This window comes from Dermacentor albipictus, chromosome 4, assembly GCF_038994185.2.
Source record: "Dermacentor albipictus isolate Rhodes 1998 colony chromosome 4, USDA_Dalb.pri_finalv2, whole genome shotgun sequence".
NCBI lineage: Eukaryota > Metazoa > Arthropoda > Arachnida > Ixodida > Ixodidae > Dermacentor > Dermacentor albipictus.
The window spans coordinates 163,628,564-163,654,599 of record NC_091824.1 but is presented as its reverse complement, the minus strand read 5'-3'; the positions used below and the strand labels follow the sequence as shown (position 1 = coordinate 163,654,599).

General features: G+C 45.6%; 1 protein-coding gene and 1 long non-coding RNA gene across 4 annotated transcripts in view; one reads left to right on the top strand and one right to left on the bottom strand.

Moving 5' to 3' along the window:
* Positions 1-6,181: 6,181 nt before the first annotated feature.
* The window catches only part of LOC139059395 (uncharacterized), a 90,271-nt gene continuing 70,416 nt past the window's right edge, over positions 6,182-26,036 (bottom strand). Inside the window, exons 2-3 of the long non-coding RNA XR_011514136.1 lie at positions 7,877-7,958; positions 6,182-6,216 (exon numbers count right to left, since the gene is read on the bottom strand). This is a non-coding gene — a long non-coding RNA (uncharacterized lncRNA). The remainder of the gene's footprint in view (positions 6,217-7,876; positions 7,959-26,036) is intronic.
* LOC135900015 (uncharacterized) overlaps positions 15,456-26,036 on the top strand; it is a 193,094-nt gene continuing 182,513 nt past the window's right edge. For all 3 annotated transcript variants that reach the window (XR_011514135.1, XR_010563769.1, XM_070537765.1), the window contains exon 1: positions 15,456-15,700. Coding sequence is in view for 1 of the 3 variants with exons in the window: in XM_070537765.1 (XP_070393866.1) it covers positions 15,611-15,700 (90 nt within the window). In the remaining 2 variants the exon portion in view is untranslated. The remainder of the gene's footprint in view (positions 15,701-26,036) is intronic.

Genomic DNA, 26,036 nt, shown 5'->3' with positions numbered 1-26,036 from the left:
ACTTGCAATCACGATTAACCAAGGTTAACCATGCTATGCCTTAGCTTTCGCTACGTATATCCTGGCATAGCCGAGCTAAGCCACTGCCATTTTTTTTTCTTTTTGATTTAGCCTGGATTGTTGGTCTGCCGGCGTTTTCTTGTGTTCCTTCTCCACTTCGGCACCACTGCACTATTGGAGTATACGGCAAGGTGAGAAGTTTTGTTTGACAGTCTGCGATGGGAATTTCAAGAGGCTTCTGGCACGGAACCTACACTTGTGACACAGTTAGCAAAAAACAGCTCAGCGGTCCTGGCGCAGTTAAGTTGAATTAATTACTCGTATTGAGAGATGTTTGCGACGCGTTCTGTGAGTCCCACATTATAGTAACTAATTTCGGTAGTTTATGGGCGCGCTCGCCGTGCCTGGTATTGTGACGCAGTTAGCGAAAAATAGTTCGGCTGTCAGACGCAGTTAGTTTCGCTTGTACAGAATCTTACCAGGACAAGTTCGTGACGCTTTTTCTGACCCCCAACATGATGGTCATTAATTTCGTAACGTTTTGGGATAATCTTGAGGCAAACTAGTTGCGCAAAATCAACCAACAGTTACCAACCAACAGGAAAACCAACAGTTAGTTTGCCATAATTGCTGCGAGATTTTGGAAGTAAAAGGTTATTTTGGAAAGAGAACCTGGTAGTGTTAGGATTAGCAAGACTATTCCTGCCAATGATATAATGTAATTGTGGATTTTTAAGAAGGCGGTAAATAACGATGCTGTGGTTGTACCAGATTATATTATTTATGTTGAGGATATCTAACTCAGGAAGATGGGGGTAACATGAGCGTTATAAGGAGCCGAGGCGATGATACGGACAGCGTAATTTTGGATGTGCTGCAAGGGAGCTATATCACAGGGATATGTGAGACCCCAAGAACTGATACAGTAATTTAAATGGCTGTAAATAAAGGAATAATACAATGTCAGGAGAGTGTGCTTTTGAAAGTAGTATCTGGCCTTTAAGAACACCCTCATACCATAAGCGGCTTTCTGTTTTATGACGCTGACGTGCAAATTAAACTTTAGAAAGGAGTCTAACTGAACACCTAAAATAGAGCACTCATTAGATGGTAATATTCGGTGAAAAGCTATGTACAGTGGTGGAAGATTAGTATAAACCTCGATTAGGTCGAGGTTTATTGTGTCAACTAAAAACAATAAACTTTGTGTTCTGAGGGTTAATTAGCAATTTCTTTTTTTAGCACCAACTACTGATATTATTTTTAGTTCATCATTTAAACACTCAGTTAGCGTACAGATGTCGTTATGGGAAGCGTAAACAGTGGTGTCGTCCGCGTACAAAAAACATCCTGTAGGAGTTCGGCAGTTTGAGAAATCATTAATGGAAATTAGAATTAAGAGGGGACCGAGTATGGACATTTGTGGAACGCCAATGTTAATTATTTTTGTGTCAGACAGCACTCCTGAAATGCTGACCTGTTGCGGTCTGTCGTGTAAATAGCTTCGCAGTAGCTCTAAAGATGGACCTGTTATGCCATATGCGCTGAGTTTAGTAAAGAGAATGTTGTGATTAAGGGAATCGAATGCTTTCGAGTAATCGATAAAGACAGATCCTATGAATCTTCGCTTTGATCTTGTCAGCGAGGGGGATTAAAGCTAGGTTAGTAGAGTATCCAGCAAGAAAACCACACTGGCTTGGTGTTAATAGTTGCAACGTGTCCAAGTAGTTAGATAGGCGCTGTGCTATTAGTTTTTCTATTGCTTTACAGAAACATGGCAAGATGGATATAGGCCTGTAGTTTGCTAGTAAGCTGACGTCTCCTTTTTTGTGCACAGGAATTGTTTTTGATCTTTTCAAGTCACTAGGAAAAACGGCATTTTTAAAGAATAAGTTGACAACGAGACGGGAAGCTTCACATAAGCTTTCAACAATTTCTTTGATGCGAGCATATGGAATCTAAACCAGGACTACAATTTTTAAGATTCATAATTGTTGCGCGAACTTCACTGGCAAGAGATAAGATTGGGAAGAGATAAAATGGTTGTTGTGACAAGCGCGACATGTGAGTGTCATTACCGCCAGGGATATCAGGCACCATAGCAAAAAAGTTGCTGAATGTGCATGCAATATCTTCAGGATTTGTAAGTATGCAGTCCTTTTCTGGAATTTTCGTTATTCTATTCCTAGTAGGATTCTTATTCATAAACGCGTTAAGTATCTGCCATTGCTTTCTTGAATGGTTCCCGGTTTAATTTATTACATTTTCATAGTAAGTTTTCTTCGCTTGTTTAAGTAGATATGTTAGTAGGTGCAAAACATCTTGTACCGAAACTTAAGAGATTGGTTAAATGGTCTATGTTTGCATTTACGATACAGATTTTCTTTCTGGCGCATGCTCTGCAACAACCCTGGTGTAAGCCAGGGGTTTGAAGGGGAGGCAATATGTTTACGGTACTTAACTATTGTTGTTGCTGAGGACATACAAGCTTTAATTATGCTAGATAACTCATTATAAGAGGCTTCAGCGTCATTTAATGATGTTACTCGCGACCAATTTGAACTGTTAAGTAGCTCTATAAAATGTTATTTGTCAAACCTGGATTTTGTGTACCGAGTTTCCAAGGCGGGATTAAGGCGTGGAAAACAGAGCACAATTGGAAAGTGGTCGGTTGCGTTGCTTCGTACGATCAAAGCCTCAGGGGGATAAAACAGGTTAGTTAGTGCATAATCGATGAGAGTACTCGAGTTAGAGACGCACCTAATAGGTAGTTGTAACAAAGACAAGATACCGTATCCTTGACATATGCTAATGTATTCTCTCCTGTATGCGCAGTCCTCATCCAGAAGATTGATATTTATATCTCCCATGATAACGATGTTCTTGTTTTCATTCGAAACAGTGTGCAAAATTTCATCTAAAGCGCAGCAAAACGTGTTTACACTAGAGCTCCGTGATCGGTAGATGCAGCCAAATACAGTGTTTTTTTTCACCGGTATTGAAACATGAATTATTGATTTCAATCCATACTGTTTCGCAATCGGTCATACTAAGGTTTAAATCTAGCCTGCGTTTATGCTCTATATCTTGTGAAATAAAGATTGCGGAACCGCCGTGGCTGGATGACACGCGATGACAGTATTCCGGAGTGTACGATGGAAATGAAAACAAATTCCTATCGCTATCACTTAACCATGTCTCTGTTACAGAAACCAGTGAAAAGAAATTATTGATCGATGATAACAGTAACAGTGTGACTTTTCGGTCACAGTAAAGCCGATGATGCTGTTTTAAGAAAAATAAATGGCAAATATCTGCTGAAGCTTGAAGTCACAGACTATTACTCCAAATAGTTTGAAGGGTCCCCGTTATCAAGCAGAAAGCTTCAGTAAAAAATAACCCAGAAGTAAGTCAGGGTAGGCGTCGCCTAAATGAAGATCTGGAATGAGATTGTAGTGGCATCTGCACTGGCCTAGCAGCAGACGCTGGCATCCGTACGAGTGCAGGTGCACAATAGTGCATACGCCTGCACCGGCTAGCGTTCGCCAGAATAAAACCAAGACTGGCACGAAATTAGAACATGTTAGCTCACCCTACTTGATCTGCTACGTGTGTTAAGAGCTCTCTGGAACCATTAACTAAAATTGACAACCATTGGCATCACGGTTGGCACGTCGTAAAAATTGTGCTTCCTCTTCGCGACTCCCCATCTTCGGGCAGCCTCCATAATCTTACGAAAACATTTTGTCTCTTGGCTATGGTTGCTTAACAATAGTTAAATATTAATGATATTACCATTAATATGAACTTTGACCAATTTTATTGGATTTTAATACCAGGAGAACTCGCATATACACAAGCACCTCACACCAGTCTGTTAACGCTGCCAGCGGGAGCATGTTCGCTTTTCTCGGCGGCCTTTAGTCTCGACGAGTATGGCAGCTCGCTGCAGAGCCTAACTTCAGCTGTCATGGTCCTATGAGATTATGCTTTGTCATAGGTTATGTGGTTTGAATCCATAAAGAAGCGTACTGTACTATCTCTTATTACTACAGTTTTTTGTCACTAAGTCATCTCTGAGCCCAGCACAAACGCTAAGACATCTTCAGGTGCGATCTGTATCACTGCATCCATATACTGACATATCTAATTGCAGATTATTGCCGAATGAGCACTAGTGCGAACAACTGATTAGTGTGGTGCTCTGGTGGAAAGGTATGCAGATAGATAGAACTCGTCTGTATTTTAGTGAGTAGAGATGACCATTACCGTATGCAAGGACTTCCCGGAAACCCGCCGTAGTGAAACGCTGCCATGAGTGTGCAGAAACGCACCGATGCCTTGGGCAGTATTCTTACGGTCGTTTTCGAGTGTGCTAAAGCGCTCCCAAAAGACCAATCTTGTTCGGATGGTCCAAGAGGGGGCTCCAGCTACATTCGAATGGGCTTTTCCAATCGATGTACTCGAGATCAGACCGTTGAGAGGCGCTTCCTGTATCGCCTCCGGAGCAGCTGAGAGATGATGTCGGTTTTCGCTCACGTGACCCCAGTCGTTCTTACGGTCCTTGCTGGTTCCAGTAGTGCGCGTTGGCGACTTTCGTGCTACACTCGATACCCGTTGACTTTTCGTTTGCCTGAATCGCGAGTTTGTTTTGTTGTCTGCTGCAAGCATCACCGGAAATTTTCTTCAGCTTGTACTTCCTTCCCACTCACTGCTCCCAAAAGCAGCTGTCTTATCGTCCGAATAGGCCGTAAGTAATCCACGTTGCATCAGAACCATGAGTCGTTGTTGCAGTGTCCGCGAGCGAGGCGGAAGGACAATGGGCGCACGCACGCACACACACACAAACACACACACACACACACACACACACACACACACACACGCACACACACACAAACACACACACACGCACGCACACACACACACACACACGCGCACACACACACAGACACACACGCACGCACACACACACGCACGCACGCACGCACACACACACACACACGCACACACGCATGCACGCACGCAATTTCAAGCCGTAAAATTACGTGGCTGGTACCTCCTCTGTGTACAGGCACGGGCTTCTCATTGCTTAGATTTTGATGGCACGCAAGCTTGGTGTCTTCCTTCCGCTCCCCTAAAGGAAAAAAAGTGCAAATCTTAGAAGGCTTAGAAGCTCTAATTATCTAAAATATCTAAAATGTATTTTCACTTGTCGCTTGCATCAAAGAGTCCATATGGGAGCGAGTCACTCGCATGGAGTATTCCACCAACTGCGTGATGTGGCTTTGCCATAGACGCATAGTCAAAGACAGGCCGCACTTCCCCTTATAGTGTGTAGCTATAGGGAGCGAGAGATGGGGAATGGGAGGGCCTAATCTCCTCCGTGCAGACACTATAGAGGGGCTGACGCCTTGCAGTCTCATGCGGGCCGACGCCGCCCCTGGATAACAATGGGCCTTTCGCACAGAAGGCGCGCTGGCACGCGTAGCGGAATTCACATATAGAAGTCTCTAGCAATTGTTCTTCCTTTGACCCGCGTTGCCGCTTTGTTTTAAACAGACAATGGGGCAATGGGCTGCCGAATTACGTGGGAACTGGCGCTTTCATTTCGGTACCCCAAATTTCCTCGCAAAGCCTTTCAATATGTTCAAGGGATTTTCGTACCACAGGAAACATTCCTTTTCTTAATTTTGCAGGCCCTGCCGTTACAACCGTCAATGATTCTATCCGCTCATTCTTGGCACTTTCGTAGGGCTCCTGCATATATTTTCAGTTTCGGCTTAATTTCCCCGCACGAAAGCGGAAGATTTGTCTTTTTTCGAAGTGCTACGCGTACGCCAGAACGCCACTTACGCAGGTCCCTCGTTTTGCCTAGTTCAAATGTTCTCGGCATGGGCTGACTGTCTTTGCAGCAAAACTTTCTGCTCGCCATCGCTTTCTTTAATTATTCATTCTTCCTAACAATCTCGGCTGTAGACTTTCTAAATTTAAGCGCTCGCTAAAATTAGCGCTCGACCCATTGTATATTAAGTTGTTCAAATGAATCTGGGTAGAAGCTTTCTCCATCGGTTTCAGATTGCAGCGAAAATTAAAACTGTCGGCAGTGCTTACCTTGAAGCTGCGTGCGCTTCTAATGTAATCTGGCCATCGCAGCAAGCTTTTGGCGTTTCTTTGGCGGAGAACAAGTTTTGCTCCGAGTTTCAGTAAGTAAACCTAAAAGAAGTGAAAGCGCGCTGTGCACTGGAATGGAAAATCTGTGCGTGGCATTATCGGCGCACATATGGGCCGACCAACATTTGTACATCCTCTAGACTTAAACCAAGAAAGAAATATGCCAGCTAGGAAACTGTCTTTATATGAGAAATACTCAACTGTTTAATCTATTCGAAATACATGTGCATATTTCTATGGAAAATTTACACTAGACGTTACTCTTGTACATGCGAATGATGAGCACGCGCCAATTCGAGTAATGTTACGTGCCTGTCGTGCGCGACTACCCGAGATAATAAAAGGGTGTTGATTGTCACAATTTCAGTCAATTTTGTGACGAATCAAAGTACGCTACATGCTCTGAGGATCAGCAGACTGTCCACCGTGGTTGCTTAGTGACTGTGGTCTTGGACTGCTAAGCATGAAGACGCGGGACTAAATCCCGGCCATGGCGGCCACGTTTCGATGGGAGGGGGGGGGGGGGGAATTCCCCCGTGTACAAAAATTTAGGTGCACGTTAAAGGACCCCAGGTGCTCCAAATTTCCGGGGTCCCCCCCCTCCACACGCCATGCCTCATAATCAGATAGTAGTTTTGGCATGTAAAACCCCATAGTTTATTTTTTAGGTGCAGTACTGTGCCTAAAATTATAGGAATGCATAGTGAAGCATGCATATGCTTCCACTGGCCCTATTTTACGCGGTATTACAGTGATCGAACCAGGGATATACGTATGAAGCCAACGTTTGGATAACATTGGTTGCCACTGTTGATCACTTCGTCACCTTAGTTTAAACTATCGCTTCGTGGCAACATGCCTTGCCTCTTGCCTTGCCTTGTGGCACATTCTTCTCAATTTTATATTCTGATTCATGCACTATTATATTGCATGGAGAAGAACGAGCAGTATGCACGGCTTCTAGAAAGATGACGACGAGTTTGGTCTAAGCCTTGTGCCTTTATTGCCTGAGCTGTGTGACCACTTGCTGCGGTGCTCTGCTCTCTGGCAGCTTGATTAATCACACCAGAACACCTCTCGAAAATTTGGTGGAAGTGCTGGGCCGTTTACTGTTTTGGAACTCCGCAGACGTTTCTTTGAATAATCCAACTCAAAGGCTGGAATATTGCTATCTACCACAGGCTTCTTTTTTTTTTTGAGAATCCCAGCAGTATTTAGAATGATCACCCCGTATAAGCCCGTTTGTAGGTATTCTCATTCGGCGCGCTATTTAACTTTGTACTTTGTATGCACTGACGATACCGACGAATCCAGCAACAGCAGTCATGCCCACGCCGTACCTGGGAGGACAGGCAAAGAAGACTTGGCTTATCAGAAACTTATGCAGATACAGTAGGATCGGGACAAAATCATTCAGACCGCGACGACAGGTCCTTTGGAAGAAATGAATCGGAAGAAAACTTACGCATAGGCCACCACCTCTTTCAATGTGAAGAACTACCAATTTTAATCGTACGTGTGGATCACGGTAATTTGTTACAGTGGTGGAATACCTAAAAAGTGGCTTGGAGACACATTGACCATTTTGTAATTTTTCATTCCATTTTATTTCTTCATTCCCTTAAAAACGCTTGCGAGGTATTACAAAAGGGGTGGGAATACACGAAAGGCTTATTTAAAGGTTGTCCCCAATATTACTTACAGATCACTTCTTATTACGTCCATGAAGGCAGACGAAGTGGTGATAGCAGCGACGTGGTGGGTAAGGCATCTCTAGTCTGCACCTGCGCGAAGAAAAATGATGACGAGAAGGTGGCAGTACGGGCACGTGGGCGAGAAGCATTTATTGGTTGGCCTGCGGGTATCGATATGCGAGAACGTGGTAGAATGCAAGGTACATGGCGGAGTAAACTGGCGTAGAACTTGTGAAACAATGGCAAACTCACGATACGGCGCCGATAGGATAAGGTGCCTAAAGCCGCGTCTATTTTTAGTGATGTCACGCCAGTGTCATACGGATATGTCGAATGCACGAATTTTGTGGTGCAATTCCGTATGGATTGCAGTGCGTTGGTGAGGTAAATCTGGCGAGGATACCATAGTGAAGTGTCAATATTCGAGTTTACTACTAACCAGTGCCTTGCATGCTAGTAATTTAACATGCCGAGGAGCATTGCGAAGGGTGCCTTTTCGAACTCCTTAGGTATTATTAGCAGATGATGTGATGTTTGAGACATGCGAGCAGTAGTTTAGGGCATGCGAGATAGTAACGCCTAGGATGCTTGAATGCATCCATGGCGTTAATGGGGATGTTAATAAATGTGTAAGAAAAGTGGGAATGCTTTCGATTCCGGGTACCTCACATTGATTTATATTTAGTATGGTTTACGAGAATTAACCGACCATCGCAAGTCTTTGATGTTCTTTAGATCTTTGTGAAGTGAAACGTGGTCATTAATGTTAGTGATAGATCACCCAGTCGTGAGCAAACATTCGAATCGGATAGGTAACATGCAATGGTAGACCATATGATATATCGATAGTAGATTGATGGTAGCCACCAATTGAAATTGACCCTGGCAACCTTTAACACCCGAACTCTGTCGACTGAGGCTAGCTTAGTAGGACTCTTTGAGGAACTATTAGACATTGTTTGGGATATCATGGGCTTTAGTGAGATTATAAGAACTGGTGAAGCTTATGCAGTGCTGACTAACGGCCATGTCCTCTGCTATAGAGGTCTCCCAGGTAAGAAGCAATACGGGGCAGGCTTCCTGATCCATAAGGACATATCGGATGATATTGACGAATTCTACCGAATTAATGAGAGGGTAGCAGTAGTCGTAATCGAACTTGATAAGAGGTATAGAATAAAGGTAGTACAAGCCTACGCTCCAACATCTAGTCACGATGAAGATGAAGGAGATCAGTTTTATGAAGATGTTGAATTAGCAATGAGAAAAGTGCAAACTCAGTATACTGCAGTAATGGGTGTCTTCAATGCAAAAGTGGGCAAAAGTCAAGCTTGTGAACAAGCAATTCGCAACTACGGCGTCGATTCTAGGGACGCTAGAGGTCAGATCCTCGTAGAATTCGCAGAAAGGAATAAGCTGCGAATAATGAACAACTTTTTCAGGAAGCGTAGCAACAGAAAGTGGACCTGGAAAAGCCCTAATGGTGAAACAGGAAATGAGGTTGATTTCATACTTTGTGCCGCTCCCAGCATAGTGCAAGAAGTAGAAGTGATAGGTATAGGGTAAAGTGCAGTGATCATAGGTTAATGAGGGCTAGGATACACGTCAATCTGAAGAGAGAAAGAATAAAATTTGTCAAGAGGAAACAGGTCAACCTAGACGCAGTAAGGGTAAAAGCAGACAAATTCAGGCTGGTACTTGCAAACAAATATGCAGCCTTAGAGCAGAGAAATGAAGATGACATAGAGGTAATGAGTGAAACCGTAACTAGGCTGGATTCAGAGGCAGCAATTGAAATGGGAGGCAAGGCACGAAGGCAACCAGCAGGCAAGCTCTCCCAAGTAACTAAGGACCTAACAAAGAAACGACAAAGTATGAAAGTGTCCGACTCAAGAGATAAGACAGAATTCGCGGAACTGTCAAAACTGATCAACAAGACGAAAATAATGGATATTCGAAATTATAACGTGAGAAAACTGAAGAAGCCGTAAAAAATGGATGCAGCCTGAAACCAGTGAGAAGGAAACTTGCATAGGACAAACCACGATGTATGCACTGAAAGAAAAGTAGGGTAATATCATCAGCAAGGTATAGTAACAGCAGCGGAATAATTCTATACGGACCTGTATAGTACCCAAAGGAGTCAGAATGCCTCCATTCGAAGCAGCAATGAACAGGATACAGAACCCCATCCTCTAACTAGCGATGAGGTCAGAAGGGCCTTGCAAGACATGAAACGGGGAAGAGCGGCAGGAGAAACTGGAATAACAGTCGAGGTAACCAAAGATGGAGGAGACATAATGCTTGGAAACTGGCGGCTCTCTATACGAATTCGCTATTGACTGCAAGGGTCGCAGAAAACTGGAAGAATGCCAACATTATACTAATCCACAAAAAGAGAGACGTTGAAGAATTGAGAGTATTGGCCCATTAGCTTATACTCCCAATGTTATATAAAATATTCACCAAGATAATTTTCATTTGAATAAGGGCAACACTGAACTTCAGCCAACCAAGGTAACAGGTCAGCTTCAGGAGGGGTACTCTACAATGAATCACATCCATGTCATTAATCAGGTAAACGAGAAATCTACTGAGTACAATCATCCACTCTATATGGCTTTCATAGATTACGAAAAGGCATTTGATTCAGTAGAGATACCAGCAGTCATAGAAGCATTACGTAATCAAGTAGTACACCCCGCCTACGTAAAATTCTTGGAAAATATCTACAGAGATTCCACAGATACCTTAATTTTGCACAAGGAAAGTATAAAGATACGTATAAAGAAAGGGGTCTGACAAGGAGACGCAATCTCTTCAATGCTATTGACTGCGTGCTTAGAAGTATTCAAGCTATTAATCTGGAAAGGCTTAGGTGTAAGGGTCGACGGCGAGTATCGAAGCAACCTTCGGTTTACCGATGACATTGTTCTATTCAGCAATACTGCAGATGAGTTACAACAAAGGATTAAGGACCTTAACGGAGGGACTGCAAGAGTGGGGTTGAAGATTGATATGCAGAAGGCAAAGATAATTATGAAAAGCCGGGCAAGGAAACAAGAGTCCAGGATCGCCAGCCAGCCTCTAGAGTCTGTGGAGGAGTACCTTCACCTAGGTCAAATAATCACTGGGAACCCTGATTATGAGAAGAAAATTCATGGAAGAATAAAAATTGGTTAGATCGCTTACGGCAGACATGGTCAGCTCCTGACTGGAAGCTTACTATTATCATTGAAAAGAATGGTGTACAATCATTGCATTTTAGCTGTGATCACATATGGAGCAGAGACTTGGAGACTGACAAAGAAGTTTGAGAACAAGTTAAGGACCGCGCAAACAGCGGTGCAACGAAGAATGCTAGGCGTAACGTTTAGAGACAGAAAGAGAGCGGTTTGGATCAGAGAGCAAGCGGTATAGCCGATATCCTAATTGACATCAAGAAAATGGAGCTGGGCAGGTCATGTAACGTGCATGTTAGGTAACCGTTAGACCATTAGTGTTACAGAATTGGTACCAAGAGAAGGGAAGCGCAGTCGAGGATGGCAGAAGGCTAGGTGGCGGGATGAAATTAAGAAATTTGCGGGCGCTGGTTAGAATCGGTGGGCGCAGGACAGGGGTAGAAATCGCAGGGAAAGGCCTTCGTCCTATGGTGGACATAAAATGGGCTGTTGATGATGATGAATCGTAGATCGTTAAAGTACATATAGATCGTTAAAGTATATAAAGGAGGGGAGCTAATAAATAATTTTGGGGAACCCTTAATGTTACGGAAAGCAAGACTGAAGCAGTGCTGTTAATACTGGCGGTCTGTGAGCGGTTAATAAGAAATTGCTTTATACAGGTGAACACGTCAGTTTGCAAGTTTAATTGAGAAAGCTTTAATATTTATCGTTCATGGGCTATTTTATCAAATGGCTTTCCTAAATAACGAAAGATGATATTCGCTTGAGTATTAATATCAAGGTTTCAAAGTAGGTCATGAAGAAAGTAGCTAATTGAGTGTCACATCACAGGCCTTGGCGGAAACCATGCGACGATGGATGGAAAAAGTTAGCAAATTGATTACGAGTGAGTATGTGACATGTTTCCTGATTTTGCAAGGGACACCAGTTATGGAAATGGAACATAGTTTAAGAGCTATTCATCGTTACATGATTTGCAGATGGAACGACCTCATCCAATTTCCATGAGTCTGGTATAGGGTGCCTGATGATAGTTACTGTGAAAGAGCAAGGCCATAAGTTTTCTGTGTCTAATTTATTTATGCTTTGCTAAAACAATGAAAAATTAAACACAACATAGCTTGATTATACGCGTTCTTTAGACTACCACAGGTATAGTTTTGTGATAAAACAGGCGTTGATTTGTTCGATCCTCGAACCGTTCGTTTATCTTTTCACCGCAAGACCATTCAGTTCATAGATTGACCGAACGCAGTCGTCCGCCCAAGTGGCCTGCGTAATCAAAAAGTTTTCCCAAGTCTGGAGTCTCGGTATTGTTACCGAAGATCGTGGTGGCGCTGTGTCGCGGCTGAGAGGCTAAATTGAAACGAAACGCGTCGAATAGTTTCGTCTTCCCAACTTTTCGTACATTCCATCGCACTAACACCCGCAACTTTCTCCTCATTTTAGCTACGAGAAACCACTTACTCTGTTGAAGTTTTCGCTAGAGAAACCCTTGCAAGTTCTGCAAACGCTGGCACTTCAGGGAAACTCCATCTAGGTTACATCAAAGCACCTGTAGTCTAGAGCAGCTCGTGTAGACCTTCCAAAGATGGCTTCTCTTGCCTTCCAAAGATCCACATTTCTGTGAAGAAGGCACAATGTACTATGGCATCTCTCTCCTTCATTTTTACATACTTTCCGTCGTTTATTGAAAAGATATAAAGCGACGACATGTACTTGACCATGCCACTTGAACACATTACAGCAGTTTTGAAATAAACAACAACGAACATAACATGGCAGAAAAGCGAAAGAGCCTATTTCGTTCCTGTTCTTGATGACGCGCGCTGTTGCCAGACGGGAAACTAATTACCAGCTTGCCCAAATACAAACCTGGTTGAAGATATTGCGGCAGATTTCGGCAGTTGCTTGCCGCAACAGTTCGCTTTCATTTGTTTTCCTCGCATTACTTTTATCATCGTGCTTAAATTTTCCTTCTAAATGTGCTATGCACATTGAGGAAATGAAGCGGCTAATGCGCGCAGCACCTTAAGGCCTGCCACGGCGTCCGTCTGCTTTCAAACAGGAGAAGATTTCTTTTTTTTTCTTTGGCAAGAAGAATGAAAAGATAGAAGAAAAACAGACTTGCTTCCCGCGAGGCATCTCGGACACGTTGGAACAGTCAGTGCGTTTACCGACTAGCAGTGACGAGTTCCTAATTACCCGGACAGGCTCCAGCGCAAGGCAAAGCGCAGGAACGGATCGATGCGGCCTCCAGATTTGGTGAGTCTCATTAGCGCCACTGTACAAGATAACATATGTAGCCGCACTCTAGACGACAGCTGATGGCTTCCTGCTGGTGACTTGCTAGTAACACGTCTTTATCTTTATTATTCTTAATTAGCACACAGTTGTTAGCACAGAATAAGTGAGACATTTCTCGCTGATATCAATGGCCCGTAATTTCTTTGTCCGCAGCAGTCCGGGTGAATGGTGCACGTGAGATGAAACAGCGGTAGCGGTGCAGTGCCAAAGAAAGTCGATAAAAAAAAAAACTGCTCGACTGAAAACAGCATCACGGCACGATAGAATTCATGCAGTGAAGTGACTAAACAATAAAGTGAGGAGTCGCTACCACTTTAAGGCATCGAACATTCTATAGAATCGCTAGGGATAGTTCTATTACATGTAGAAGTAAATCGATAATATTTATTTATTTATTTTATAAAGTACTGCGGACCATCTACAAGTCCAAGCAGCGTTGTTATGTACACAAATTCATTCTGCTCGGAGTATTCAAGGATCTTTACCAACCTATCATGCTTTTTTTTGCATATTGAAAACAATTGAGCTTGTTGACTTCCACACTTAGGTTGTTTAGGAAGTTTCCTCCTTGGATTTGAAGCCTCTGCTATCAACGTATCAGACACACACACACACACACACACACACACACACAAACACACAAACACACACACACACACACACGCACACACACACACACGCACACGCACACACACACACACACACGCACACACACACACACATACACACACACACACACACACATACACGAACGAACGAACGCTAACTAACTAACTAACTAAACTAAACGAACGAACGAACACGACATCAGAGGAGGCGGGCACAGGCCGGAAGAAACATGTTCAGATAAGTAGCGGCTGCTGAGGCTATTCACAAGGCGCAAGAGGCTACAAGATGTCGAAAAAGACATTCAGCGATGTTGACCGCGTGGGAGTGCAATATTCCCAATAGAGCTCCGCACTCGCTGGGGCTGAGCGAAAAACGACCACCCGTGGGCCGTGGGCCAGACCGGGCCGGATAAAGCAGCCTTCGCGTTTGGCTCGGGCTGGGCACAGGCTGGAAGCTCTGGGCTTCGGGTGGGATTCGGGTTAGAGGCGGCGGACTTGATCTCTGATACACTCTTAATCTGATTAAACATAGGTCACGTATACATATACGTTTCAGATACTTTGTTGGGAACCAGGGCTGTTTTTAGGTGGGACAAGCCACTTTTACCAATTTGATCTGGAACACAGAATTTATTTTGCTCGTTGCTGTTTGATTTAGGTGAAACGGGCGCGTAGTAAGTTGGTCAGCTACTCGTTGCAGTTAACTTATTTATGTTTCATTGCGAAAATATTCCAGTAATACATTTATATCGCTGTTTCTTTTTTCTGTGCTCTTATCTGCATTCGTTACTATTTTATTCCAAACGTTATTCTATAACGGCACGAATAAGTGTAATATAATAATTTTTATTGTTTGTCATCGCAACAGGGATCACTGACTACCAAATCGGGGAAAGTTCGTTGAAGCCGGGTGCCGTCCACAAACACAAAAAAACTGCGCAATGACTCGGGTTTGCTCGATTTACAACACATGCTGTGGCGCTGCTTGGCGTTGGCCGGTGATGGTTCTCGAGGTGAACAGTGGTAGCAGCGAATGCTGCACAGTGAAGTGCTGGCGGACCAACTCAGGGCTGTCCAGAGGGCCCGTGTGATGACAGAGGGGCTCGGCCTCTCTGTACCGACGTGGGAGCGGCCCGCATCAGTCCCAGACTGATCCCTCAGGACCTAAATAAAGTTCTTCATACCATACCATACTCGTGACTTAGATTCAGTTGATCAATATTTTATTTCGATAGCAATTATATGGACACTCCAAGCGCATTTATGCCGTTGGCGTCACCGTCATCGTTGCCGTCGCCGTGAGGTTCTGTACAATGTCCAAGGGTGATAATACCGTCGCTCCGCGTGCTAAGGTACCAACCAGTGAATAGGCGGCGCCACTGAGCCGGAGCGGTTCCGCGCTGCTAAGCGCCGCCTGTGGCGAGCGGCGCGACACTGGGAAGGTTTGAAGACCGCGAAATTGAAGACCCCGAAACCAGCACGTATATCTGTTATTCGCCGTTTTTTTATGTACATGAAGGTGCAAGCGTGGTACTCGGTAATGTCGCGAATACTTTATGCGGCTGTAGGCGTATTAAACGAACAGGAGAGTACTTTCATGCTGCTGTGTTAAATAGCAGAGACAAGCTGTACGCTGCTTCACATGTTCTCTCTGCAAAGAAGTGGCCGGCCTGGACGTTCGGGCGACTGCCGTTCGCAGCAGGGAAAACAACTGCATGAAGTCATCCTGCACGTGAGTAAAGCCCACTGTGGCACTAACATTGAAGTCACTAAACTGCCACTTTGAAAACGTTGTGCTTCAAATAGGGTGACCTATTTGCAATGGACGCCTCGCTTTTAGCGATGCATCCATCATTTCGCTCTGGCGCGTTATGATCCGCGGCCTTTCATTTAATGCCCATTTGACTGTTACTTTATGGCGCCGACACACGGGCAAAACTAGAGTCCTTTCCGGTAAACCCCTTTTGTTGCTCTGAAGAACCCTTTGCAGAACGGAATTGTGCCGATGACGCACGGCACCGCACTAACTTTCTTAGGTGGTTCCTCGGTGAACGCCACAAAAATGAACTCTAAAAAAATAAATTAAAATAAATAAGATAGCGCTGTTTGCCAAAGCAGCAAGGGACAAAACATTTTTAAAAAGCTGCGTATTCGGATTGCATTAAATATTGTAGAGCCCAAAAACATTTTATTTTTCGTTGTTGATGTCTTATACGCACATTAGTTTATTTTATTCGCGTTTTTTCGCTCTTAGCAGCAATTTAAATTGGTCCAGCAACTATGTACAGTCGGTGTGCTGCTATGCTACAGTGTACTAGAATAGCTGTGCATGCTGCTTATTCTGGTGCTGGCCACGTTTCTGTCGTCCTGTTTCACGCCTTTTTGTCCCTTCCTTCGTGCAAGCAGGCGTAATGCGTTTCATTGAATGTGTTATTCGCACAATTGTGATCGCGTGACAGGACTGCGCATTTGTATCATGGTTCAGCGAAACGCTAGCGATGAAGCAAGAGTTGAGGTCGCTCTGACGCTTGTCGCTCTCGGATCTCTTGAAGGTGAGATAAACGCAGCCAAGGCGAAAACGGAAAACATAAAAAGCCCACGCTTCATAAGCATGCTTCAAGTTGACTGCTTCGGCAGCGTCCCCTCGAACCTCCAAGCGCGGAAGGTGGGCCAACGTGCGCAATGAGCGATGGTTTCACGATGCTAACACACCAAAGACGGCGCAGCAAATGACACTGCCGGAATTCAACATGGCAGCACTATAGCGACGTGATGCGAGAGTTTGAGAGTATAGCTAGAGTAAATCTTCACTGTTCGACAAATCGCATTACCGCTAAAAATTAAAACATTTTCACAAGGCAAAAAAAAATACTTATGGGACACCGTAGTTGTGTGGCAGGTTTCCTTCTATTGACGAGTTGTGCAGGCTGTGTGCGAGGGTAACTCCTTTCCCGCTCGAAAAGCAGATGCGCGATCTCCTTTCCCGCAAAGGCACTTTGCGTTAAGGGAGATACTCGTTCATCGTGTGTCACTGCGCTTGAACGCATTTGCGGTAGATGTCCCCTTACCTAAAGGACTTTAGAGTGCCCGTGTGTCAGGGGTATTAGATCACCATACAGCCATATCTGAGCCGGGTACAGCGGCACGGTCACTTTGGATAGCGATTTTGTCGATGTGTTCAGTCGATCGCGATCCGTGCATCGAGTTCGAGCTTCACGATCGCGATCGTAGGATGTCGTCAGAACCATCATGCCGAGTGAGCTCAAGTAACTCGATTTGAATTGTTGGACCGTGTAGCACTGACCATGCTTGATCGAACTTTAAAAAATTTGATCCGGTCAGGCGCGATACTGACTGAAAGTGATTGTGTGATACCACGGTGCTCTAACGTTCTGTGTGCTTCGTCGTCATCTGGCACGGCGCCAAGCGAATGCTTTGGCTGTTTTGGAGCAGTTGTAAGCAGTCTGCCATGGCTCACTGCTGAACACAGAACCGGGACCTACTTGACGACGTAATCCGCGTAACTACCAGTCGCTTTGCGCGGCAATTAAATAAGACAAACGAGCCCTTATTTATCAGGCCTTTTTATTCGTCAGATTATTCTCGTGAGCTTTCCACACTTTGTAAATGTCCGGAGAAAGCCTGGGATTGTGGTCGGGATGACTTTCGATTGTGCTTTTTTCGCCGTTGAAGAAATAATTAGAGTATATCCTGGTTCATTCGTTTGGGACCCATTCGGAGCCATCTGCAGCTGAGATATGAGATTTATTAACCTCGAGATTTGAATTTAGCTGACGTGAATGTTGGTTTTTCATCACGTCTAATGATCGAGGTTTATCATGCCCTTTTCATAAGGTCCGATTTCGCTTGCGAAGTCGTTTGCTTGAATACGCGCTTTGCTTTTGTATTTCGTAAATGTAAAGTCGCAAGGAAAATTGCACCATGGTGAAAGTGCGCCTCTGACGCCAGCAGCTGAAACGAGTATCGTCTATGAATTAGTTCTCGCCAGCATAAAATAAGCGTCCTCGGCATAAAATATTGCTAATCACACACGCCAGTGTTATCATGATCGTACCAAATGCTAAGCCTACACTAAGCAGTGGTCAAATCAGCACAGTCATGTTAAATGTATTTTAAATGTTGAGCAGCTGACCCGACCATGACCGCTAGCATCGCACAAACTGCGAAACGCGCACGCGTAAGCCAACTTTCAATATAAACCCTTCTCAGAAATATGATGACAGAAGCTGACTTATCGTACTCCTCTCGAAGCTGCGATCCATTTCTTTCGCCGTTCTAGTTCGTAAGGCCCACTAGCAAACATGTACCAATTATCGTGGGCTGACCTTCGTTGCTATGAGTCTCTTGCGCAGCAGTATCGCCGGTTCCACTTGTTCTTTTTTGTGCCTCCGTAATTCCGACGCTTGATCTTGACGCGCATGCCATTGCACTGTTGGAAGACGTATCCGAAAAAAGAATGGGGGGGGGGGCTAATTAACAAACCAAAACGGCGCCAACAATGGCCGACACGAAGTGCAGTGCGCGTGAAATAATACGCGTCGAGCGGGCCGAGCTTCAGAGCCACCTTCCCAGACCTGTCGCTTCTCTGCGGCAGATGGCACCAGAGTAGCCGCAAACTTGACTACACGGAGCCTACGCGCGAGGGGAGCCGACAGAGGCGGCTCAATATTGGCCTCGAGCTCCACCACTGGAAAAGCTGGCGCCACCGTCGGCGTGACGTGCTAGGAGGGATCACGTGGACATAGCGGCCGCGTCGGCTGCTTCGGGCGCGCCGAAGCGAGCTGAAAACGAGCTTAAATTCCCTCGTACGCTGCGGTTTTCATTTAGTGGCGAAATTTTCCCGCTTCGAGTGTCTCCTTTACAACGCTTGGAAGCACTACAATAGGTAGTGGCTGCCTTTGAAGGCGCGCGACATGGTAGGCTACTGCTTGGTGCCGCAGGGCCGGACGCACGTAACGGAGGCCGGTGTCAGCCTTATTCGCACGTAGCCGCAGGACAAGCTGGGTGAAGCTTGGCTCGCGAAACATAAAACCGGTAAACAGTCATCGGCTACAACTCGGGTATGCAGCAAGCTAAGACGGGAGGAAGATTTCTACTACGGCGCCCGGTCCGCGACGTTCTGAAAACGTGCACTGAGACGCTCGCGCGAGTCCGCTGCCCGACATGACGGTTTAGTCTATGAACTTGTGATATTATAGATACTGGCAAGTTCAGTGGAGTGGAAAGGCAGCGGTAAGAAGCACATTTGAAGAAAGCATGGCATATGGTCATGTTTGTGTTATGAATAATGCACTGGATTACAAAAAGGAGCAGCGGGAAATTGCGCGCTGAGAACGCCGATAAACATACAGTGCGACGCAACTCGAGAAATAGTATTGAAAGGTCAAAGAATTTAGAAGAAAAAAAAGATTGAATCGTCGCGACGGCACATCACAGTCCCGTAGGCGTCAAGTCTCTACAATGAAATTATTTTTGAACAGCTTTGATAGCGCCCACGCAACAATGGTTGCGTGTATACTGTCAAATGCTCATATTCTGCGGGCTCATGGCACGGTGCGAAAACGCGCGCGCGGAGAAAGCGAAACAGTGCGCGGACAAGCATGCAGACGCGCAGTTGGTCGCGGCGAATCTGCGCGATCGCTGCATTGAGGCTTCATTCTATTACGCTCCATTTAGTTATAGAAACACTATAAGAACATATTTCACATAGTTTGCTCTCAGCGTTTACCTACCTTTCACGCAAGAAGCCGGTTCGGGAGACTCCATCGCGGCGACCGCGCGCAGTGGCGTTCACTGTACGTATTCGGTAAAGAGATCGCGGCTGTAAACGATTGTGTGCTTTCAGTTTGCCAAGGATTATTATTTAGAGAGTAAGAAACTTCTCTCGTTTCGAAAGTACTTACAGAAACGTCCGGGAGAGCTCGCGCGTGGTGTTTTCAGTGAGCGCTGACAGCAAAACCTATGAGGAGCGCGCCACGTGATCCCTCATACTACGCCAGCGAGGCGCTTCCGATAGAGGGCGACTCCGTAACTCCTCGCCGCCAATATCGCACGAGCGACAGTTACGATAGCGGGGAGGGAGCGCGCCGTCTCCCGTAGTGAGCGAGGCACCCAACGTTGCGATGCACCGGCGGGAGTGAAGAGAGAGAGGGTTGGGGACAGCTTTCTACTTCGGCTGCAACTGCGCATGTGACCGCTGCGGGCGGTCGCCCGGCCATATCTTGAGAGCAATCTGCGCTGAGGGCAGAGTCTAGGTGCGTCGGCAGCTGGTAGCTTTGTGCGTGCTCTGTGTTGCCGCCGCTCACTTTTCGATGAAGTGAGATACAGCACGGATGTCATTTCGCTTGTTGCTGCGGCCGCGTTTCCTCACGCCAGCGTTTTGACAGCAAGTTTCCGCGGTCATCGAGTCAGATGTGTTCATGTTTGCTCGTGCACCATGCTTGTTAATTTATTTAGTGTGCCTATGTTTACAAGTTTAAACGGCCGATAAAACTGCTATCCTTACTTCGTATAGCTGTCCACTAATTTGCTATCGGAATCGAACGTTCGTTTTTCGGGTGAAACTGCGACTTTTTTTCCCCCATGGCTCTGGTATGGCTCCCAGTTGCCATGTAACGCGGAATCAACGCGTAGAGTTTGCTACCGTGCGCGCCCACATTAACTCATGCGCTAGTCTTTATATTGGACTATATGCTGCGAGAGCTCCACGGGACTGCCCTACCACCGTTATCAACTTCAGGGAACGCTGATCACGGACTGTGTGTCATGGAGGAGGAAAGAGAAAAGAAGAAGGCAGGGAGGTTAACCAGAATAACGTCCGGTTGGCTACCCTACACCGGGGGAATGGGAAAGGGGAAAGCAAAGATCACAGGGAGAGAGAGAAGGGAAGGAAAGAAGGAAATTACGGCAAGTTCGCTGACGCGTGTGGTTTTACAAAAATTGCCTTAATAGTCGCAGGTGGTCGCACAAACCCGTCGTCCTTAAGAAACACAAAAGTGCCTTCACCGCTTTATGGGGCGACGGGCGATGGGGGCGGTGTTCCAGCAGCACCTGCACAGAAAGCGGCCGATTGTCCAGTTTTTGGAAAGCTTTGGCAAGTTCTTGTCTCATTAGGGCATATCTTGGACAGTGGCACAGCAGGTGGTCGATGTTTTCTTTGGTGCCACAGACCTCGCATGCTGCACTGTCAGTCACTCCAATTAATGTAGAGTATGCCATTGTGAAGGCCACTCCTAACCAAAGGCGACAGAGAAGCGTAGCTTCACGTCGAGGAAGTCCGGGTGGAGGTCGGAGCTGCAGGGAGGGGTTTAGTCGATGTAGTCGTGTCAGTCGTACTGACACGACTACTATGACTGTGTGTCATAAACACCAGTTGTAGCATAAGGAGTCAGCATATATTTCAACTTATGGGACCGTATCCCGGTACAGACACACGCATCACATTCACTTGCTCACACACAAAAATAACAATGAAATAATGGTGTTTTTTGTGCCATAACCACGATCTGATATGAGGCGCGCCATAGTGGGGGACAGCGGAATAATTTAGACCACTGGGGTTCTTTAATGTGCACCTCATTTTATGTACACGGGTGCTTTCGCATTTGGCGCCCCATTGAAATGCGGCCGCCGTGGCTGGGATCACTCCATCGTGCCCACGCGTTTGCGGCCGCTTGTTTGTGGGTACCCGCGTGTCCGCATGAGTGCGTGCGTTCCCGCGAGCGTGTCTCTATGCCTGCGAAAGTTCCCATGCTTACACTTTCCATCGTGGACGAAAAAGAAAATAAAAACCACGTAATCTCGCAGAAAAATAAGTAATGGATGCGACAGCTGAACGAGCGCTCCTCGTTTAACCTTTATGTATGGTCACCTGTCGTCACCTTATGGCCCGTTTCTAAAACAAGTTACTGAAGGTTAAAGTACACGTTAGTGAATTATGCGCCAATAAAACAATGGCTAATGCTATGTGAAATACCTGGCTCTTGAGGGCACCGTGCGGGATATTGCGGTCGCGCCGGGCAGGGCGCGACCGCAATCCCGCACGCTTTTTTATTTTTTTCAACCTCGGGTTTCATTTGGGTTCCGCTTTGGGCCACCGGGCCTTATTTGGGTGGATAGACAAACCTTTACAAATGCCAGGCCAATAATGACCAATGCCGTGCCCTAATTCACAAGAATCCTAATCTATTTGCGTACAGTACAACGCTAGCATCACAGCATACGCTATAAAAAGAAACGAAAAAAGCCAGTAAAATATCGCCTTTTCTGGATCATCTGGCAGTAAAGTAAAGAAAAAAAACGACGAATTCTTGATGATAAATAGGACCGCAAATTATTGCTTGTCAAGATTACTGAAGAACATTGAAGCGAAGCTGAAGATGGCAAATAGACGTAAAAGAGCTATTATGTGCAGTTTCATTGTGTAATAAGAGTTAATTATGTATCGACTTTAAAAATACAATAAGAAAGCTGCTATGGAGTGGTGGGTGGTGACTTAGTTTCAAGAAAGTTCATTGCTGAATTAGGCGTTTTGTGCTTCACGTTATCTCTGTACATATTCTTCTCTTTTGCCTATGTGCAGGTTCAATACCGCACTACAAACTCATTGTGACAGGGTCGTAGTTAATTAAGAGGGCAGGAGTCATTCTCTTTGGTCACCACGGACACTGTTCTAAACTACATAAAATTCTGGAAAGCAGTCACCGCTTCACACTTCGTCTGCGTTGTCGCATACTTCCTAGTCCAGTTATTGCACCTTACCCATCGCCAAACAATCGAGTATTCTCCAAGCGTGCACTAGCCATGATGAGTTCATAGCGTGATCTGCCAGCCACCGCCTATGGATTTCTTTTTCTCAGCCCACATTTGTCATTTGTTCCGTGCCAGGGATTTCAGTTGCGCTTCGTCGTACGGGATAACGATCGTATAGGCAGCGTCGAGACTACTACGTGGAATGCTAGAATCACACATCCGACGAGAAACTTTGTGTGCGTTGACGAGGGAAGCAAAAGTCCACTCTGGTTGTGCAATCAAGACGTGTCCTGAGTGCTGCAGCTCCATCCCATCTGCCCCCTAGCACGGGGCCATTTGTAAACAGGGCGCGGAGGCAGCCACAACCAATGAGAGGCTATTGCTGCTCGCGAAGTGGCATTGCTAGCGGAATCGTGTGAGAATACGCTCTGATGATAGCCTACGGACTGCTAGAGTTGTATAGCTGGCCACCGCGTGGCAGAACAATCGTGACAAAGGAAAACGATGCAGAAAAAGAACAACACTAGAGCTTCCTTCATTGCCGACTCTACTTTCCGCCTTTCTATGCCTGCCACCAGACGGTGCCTTCAACGAGAGAGCAAGGAAGAAAAGCGAAGCAGGCAAGGCGATAAATTGTGGCCTCGGCTAGAACCGCACTCGCGCCGCTCGGATTGCTTCGCGAAACAACCGATCGCACCATTCTCGGCTTTCACGCCTGATGAATCCGGCGATAGAGGGCATCGGAAGGCGGCTACCGTCTCGGTTTTTATGGCACGAGCATATATACATGCTGTGCTCATTGCCTACGCATCCTTACTGAGCTTGCGCTTGTATGGCCTCAATCTTTCGAAGATCTGCGGTGTGACCACTCTCGGCCGCCTGCGCACGTACTCATGAGAGAGAATGGAGTTGAATTAGGGGCACGCCTTTCGGCCTAAGTGCGTCTTGTGTGCAGCCGCAGCAAAGGTTGTGGGCGGTTTTCAGAGACGCTGAATCTGGGCGTCTGTTTTTTTCTGATGAATCGCGAGCTTAACACTGTTGACTGAGAAGCACCGCTGGCACATATAGACAGAAAGGGTGGGCGCCGGAAGTCAGAAAACGTCATTCAGGCCGTTAATTCCTGCTCCAACGTATTTTGATAAAAAAAAGGAAAGGATGGGAGAAATAAACAAACAAACAAGGCTACACGCAGAATACTAGCTGTTAGTATCTTGTCGTCATTTCCTCACAAACTGTGTGGCGGTAAACTGCGGGTACAATAGCAATGAGCTAATAAGCCAGTAGAGGGACTATGACTCGGTTTCACAAGGACGCCCAGCTTTATTATGGAGATAAGGCGTAAGAAATGTGCTCTGGAGATTTTTTATTCTTGAGCGATAAAGCAGGAAAAATATGGGTGCAGTAGAAGTGTCGGCATAATGGAGGCATTCGTTATATCTAGTTTATTCACCGTCATAATTGCAAAAGCCTTCGTAGACATGAAGGCTGGTTTAGTTGCCGTGACAAATAAAAGTAATCAATAGCGTGAAGCTCCCAAGTATCACGGCCGCAAGCAGACGTGCTGTGGAAGCGTAGCAAAAGTAATCACAGGCATTTCGCTTGAATTAAGTACAACGAATTTTCTTTTGAAACTCTTTCGCTCTGCTGTGTTTACGCTTCTGGGACGACTGCACCAAATATAAAAGGGAGTGGGCCTTTAGAAAGCATGATACCAGGAGCAAAAATTTCAACGGAACTAAGACCCGATCCACGCCCTCTACATTCTGCTGACTCCACTTCCGACTTTTTCCTCGCCAGATGTTGCCATGCGCTTGTTTTCTTTCTTTCTTACGTAAATGTTTAGCGAAAGATAGCACGGCCCGAACTTCGTCACTTTTTTTTCGAACAACTGGCACTAAAGCCGTCCACGACGACGTGAGCTATCGACCACGAAGATGCGGTAGCAACATGAAGAATGTCGGACCTCAGAGCAAAAACGCATTTCTAGAAAGAGCAATGGAAGAAAGGGAAGGCAAGGAAGTAGATAAACGCGAAAAACTGCACCCTCCGTGGCGGCGATGGTGCTTGATGTCCTTTGAAGCTCGAATCGTCCTATTCTTTGTTTCTTTTGTCTATATATACCGGTTATTCTTTCGTGCATTTTGGCGAGCATGCACGTTTCGTCAGCAATATCGTTTTATTTTTGCGTATAATTTAACTTATGTTTCAAGGCCATCAAGGCATTACTGAACTTCTTAAAAATTACCGGCTTGGATTGCAGACTTTGAGCATTGCAAATTGCATGCCATATGTTCTATATCTTCCTTGTACCGTCATCGTCACCCATCATGCACCTCTTTCTTCCCTCTTTCTTTCCCTCTTCCTCTTCCCCCAATGCCGAGCAGCTGGCTAGAGGAATATACCTCACGCCAACCTCTCGGCATTTCGTATCATTAATCTTCTTTCTCTCTCTCTCTCTGTTCACTCAGCGCTTATCGAGCGTCAGAAGAATTTCCTGCTACATACGGAACAGCTTTGAAGGAGAGTTTGAAGGTGCTCTGTGCCACTCTAAAGAACAGCGGGTATTAAATTAAATAAATGAAATTATGGGGTTTTACGTGCCAAAACCACTTTCTCATTATGAGGCTCGCCGTAGTGGAGGACTCCGGAAATTTCGACCACCTGGGGTCTTTAACGTGCTCCTAAATCTAAGTACACGGGTGCTTTCGCATTTCGCCCCCATCAATATGCGGCCGCCGTGGTCGGGATTCGATCCCGCGACCTCGTGCTCAGCAGCCCAACACCATAGCCACTGAGCAACCACGGTGGGTCCCAGCGGGTATTAACGGAAATGAAAAGGAGCAGCTACATTTACCTCCACCTGCATCATGATGCTTCTCGCAGCATGGAGTTTTGATAGCCATATCCTGCCATTTTCTTCTCTATTATTTGTATTCGCCACTAAGCGCCATATTAATTAACTCGCAGTGACGTAACTCAGCCCATAATACACATACGAAAAGTACCAACAGCAATTATTGTATAGTCGAGGCCTAAAGTGGTTTTCTGATATTTAGGCAGTTTTTATCTATGCTTATTGATTTCGCTCATTTGCTGCTTAGTACCATCTGCCTAAAACATTGACGGTTTGCAATGAAGTTCCTATAGCCGCCACCTCGGGTTGCTAGTGCGTCCAGAAGCTACGTAAACAACAAACGTGTAAGCAAGCAAAGCCCGTCTTGCACCAAGAAACAAATCGATAACAGGTATAATTTGATTAAACATGGTCGCTGTCACAAAAAAGAACAATGTACGTG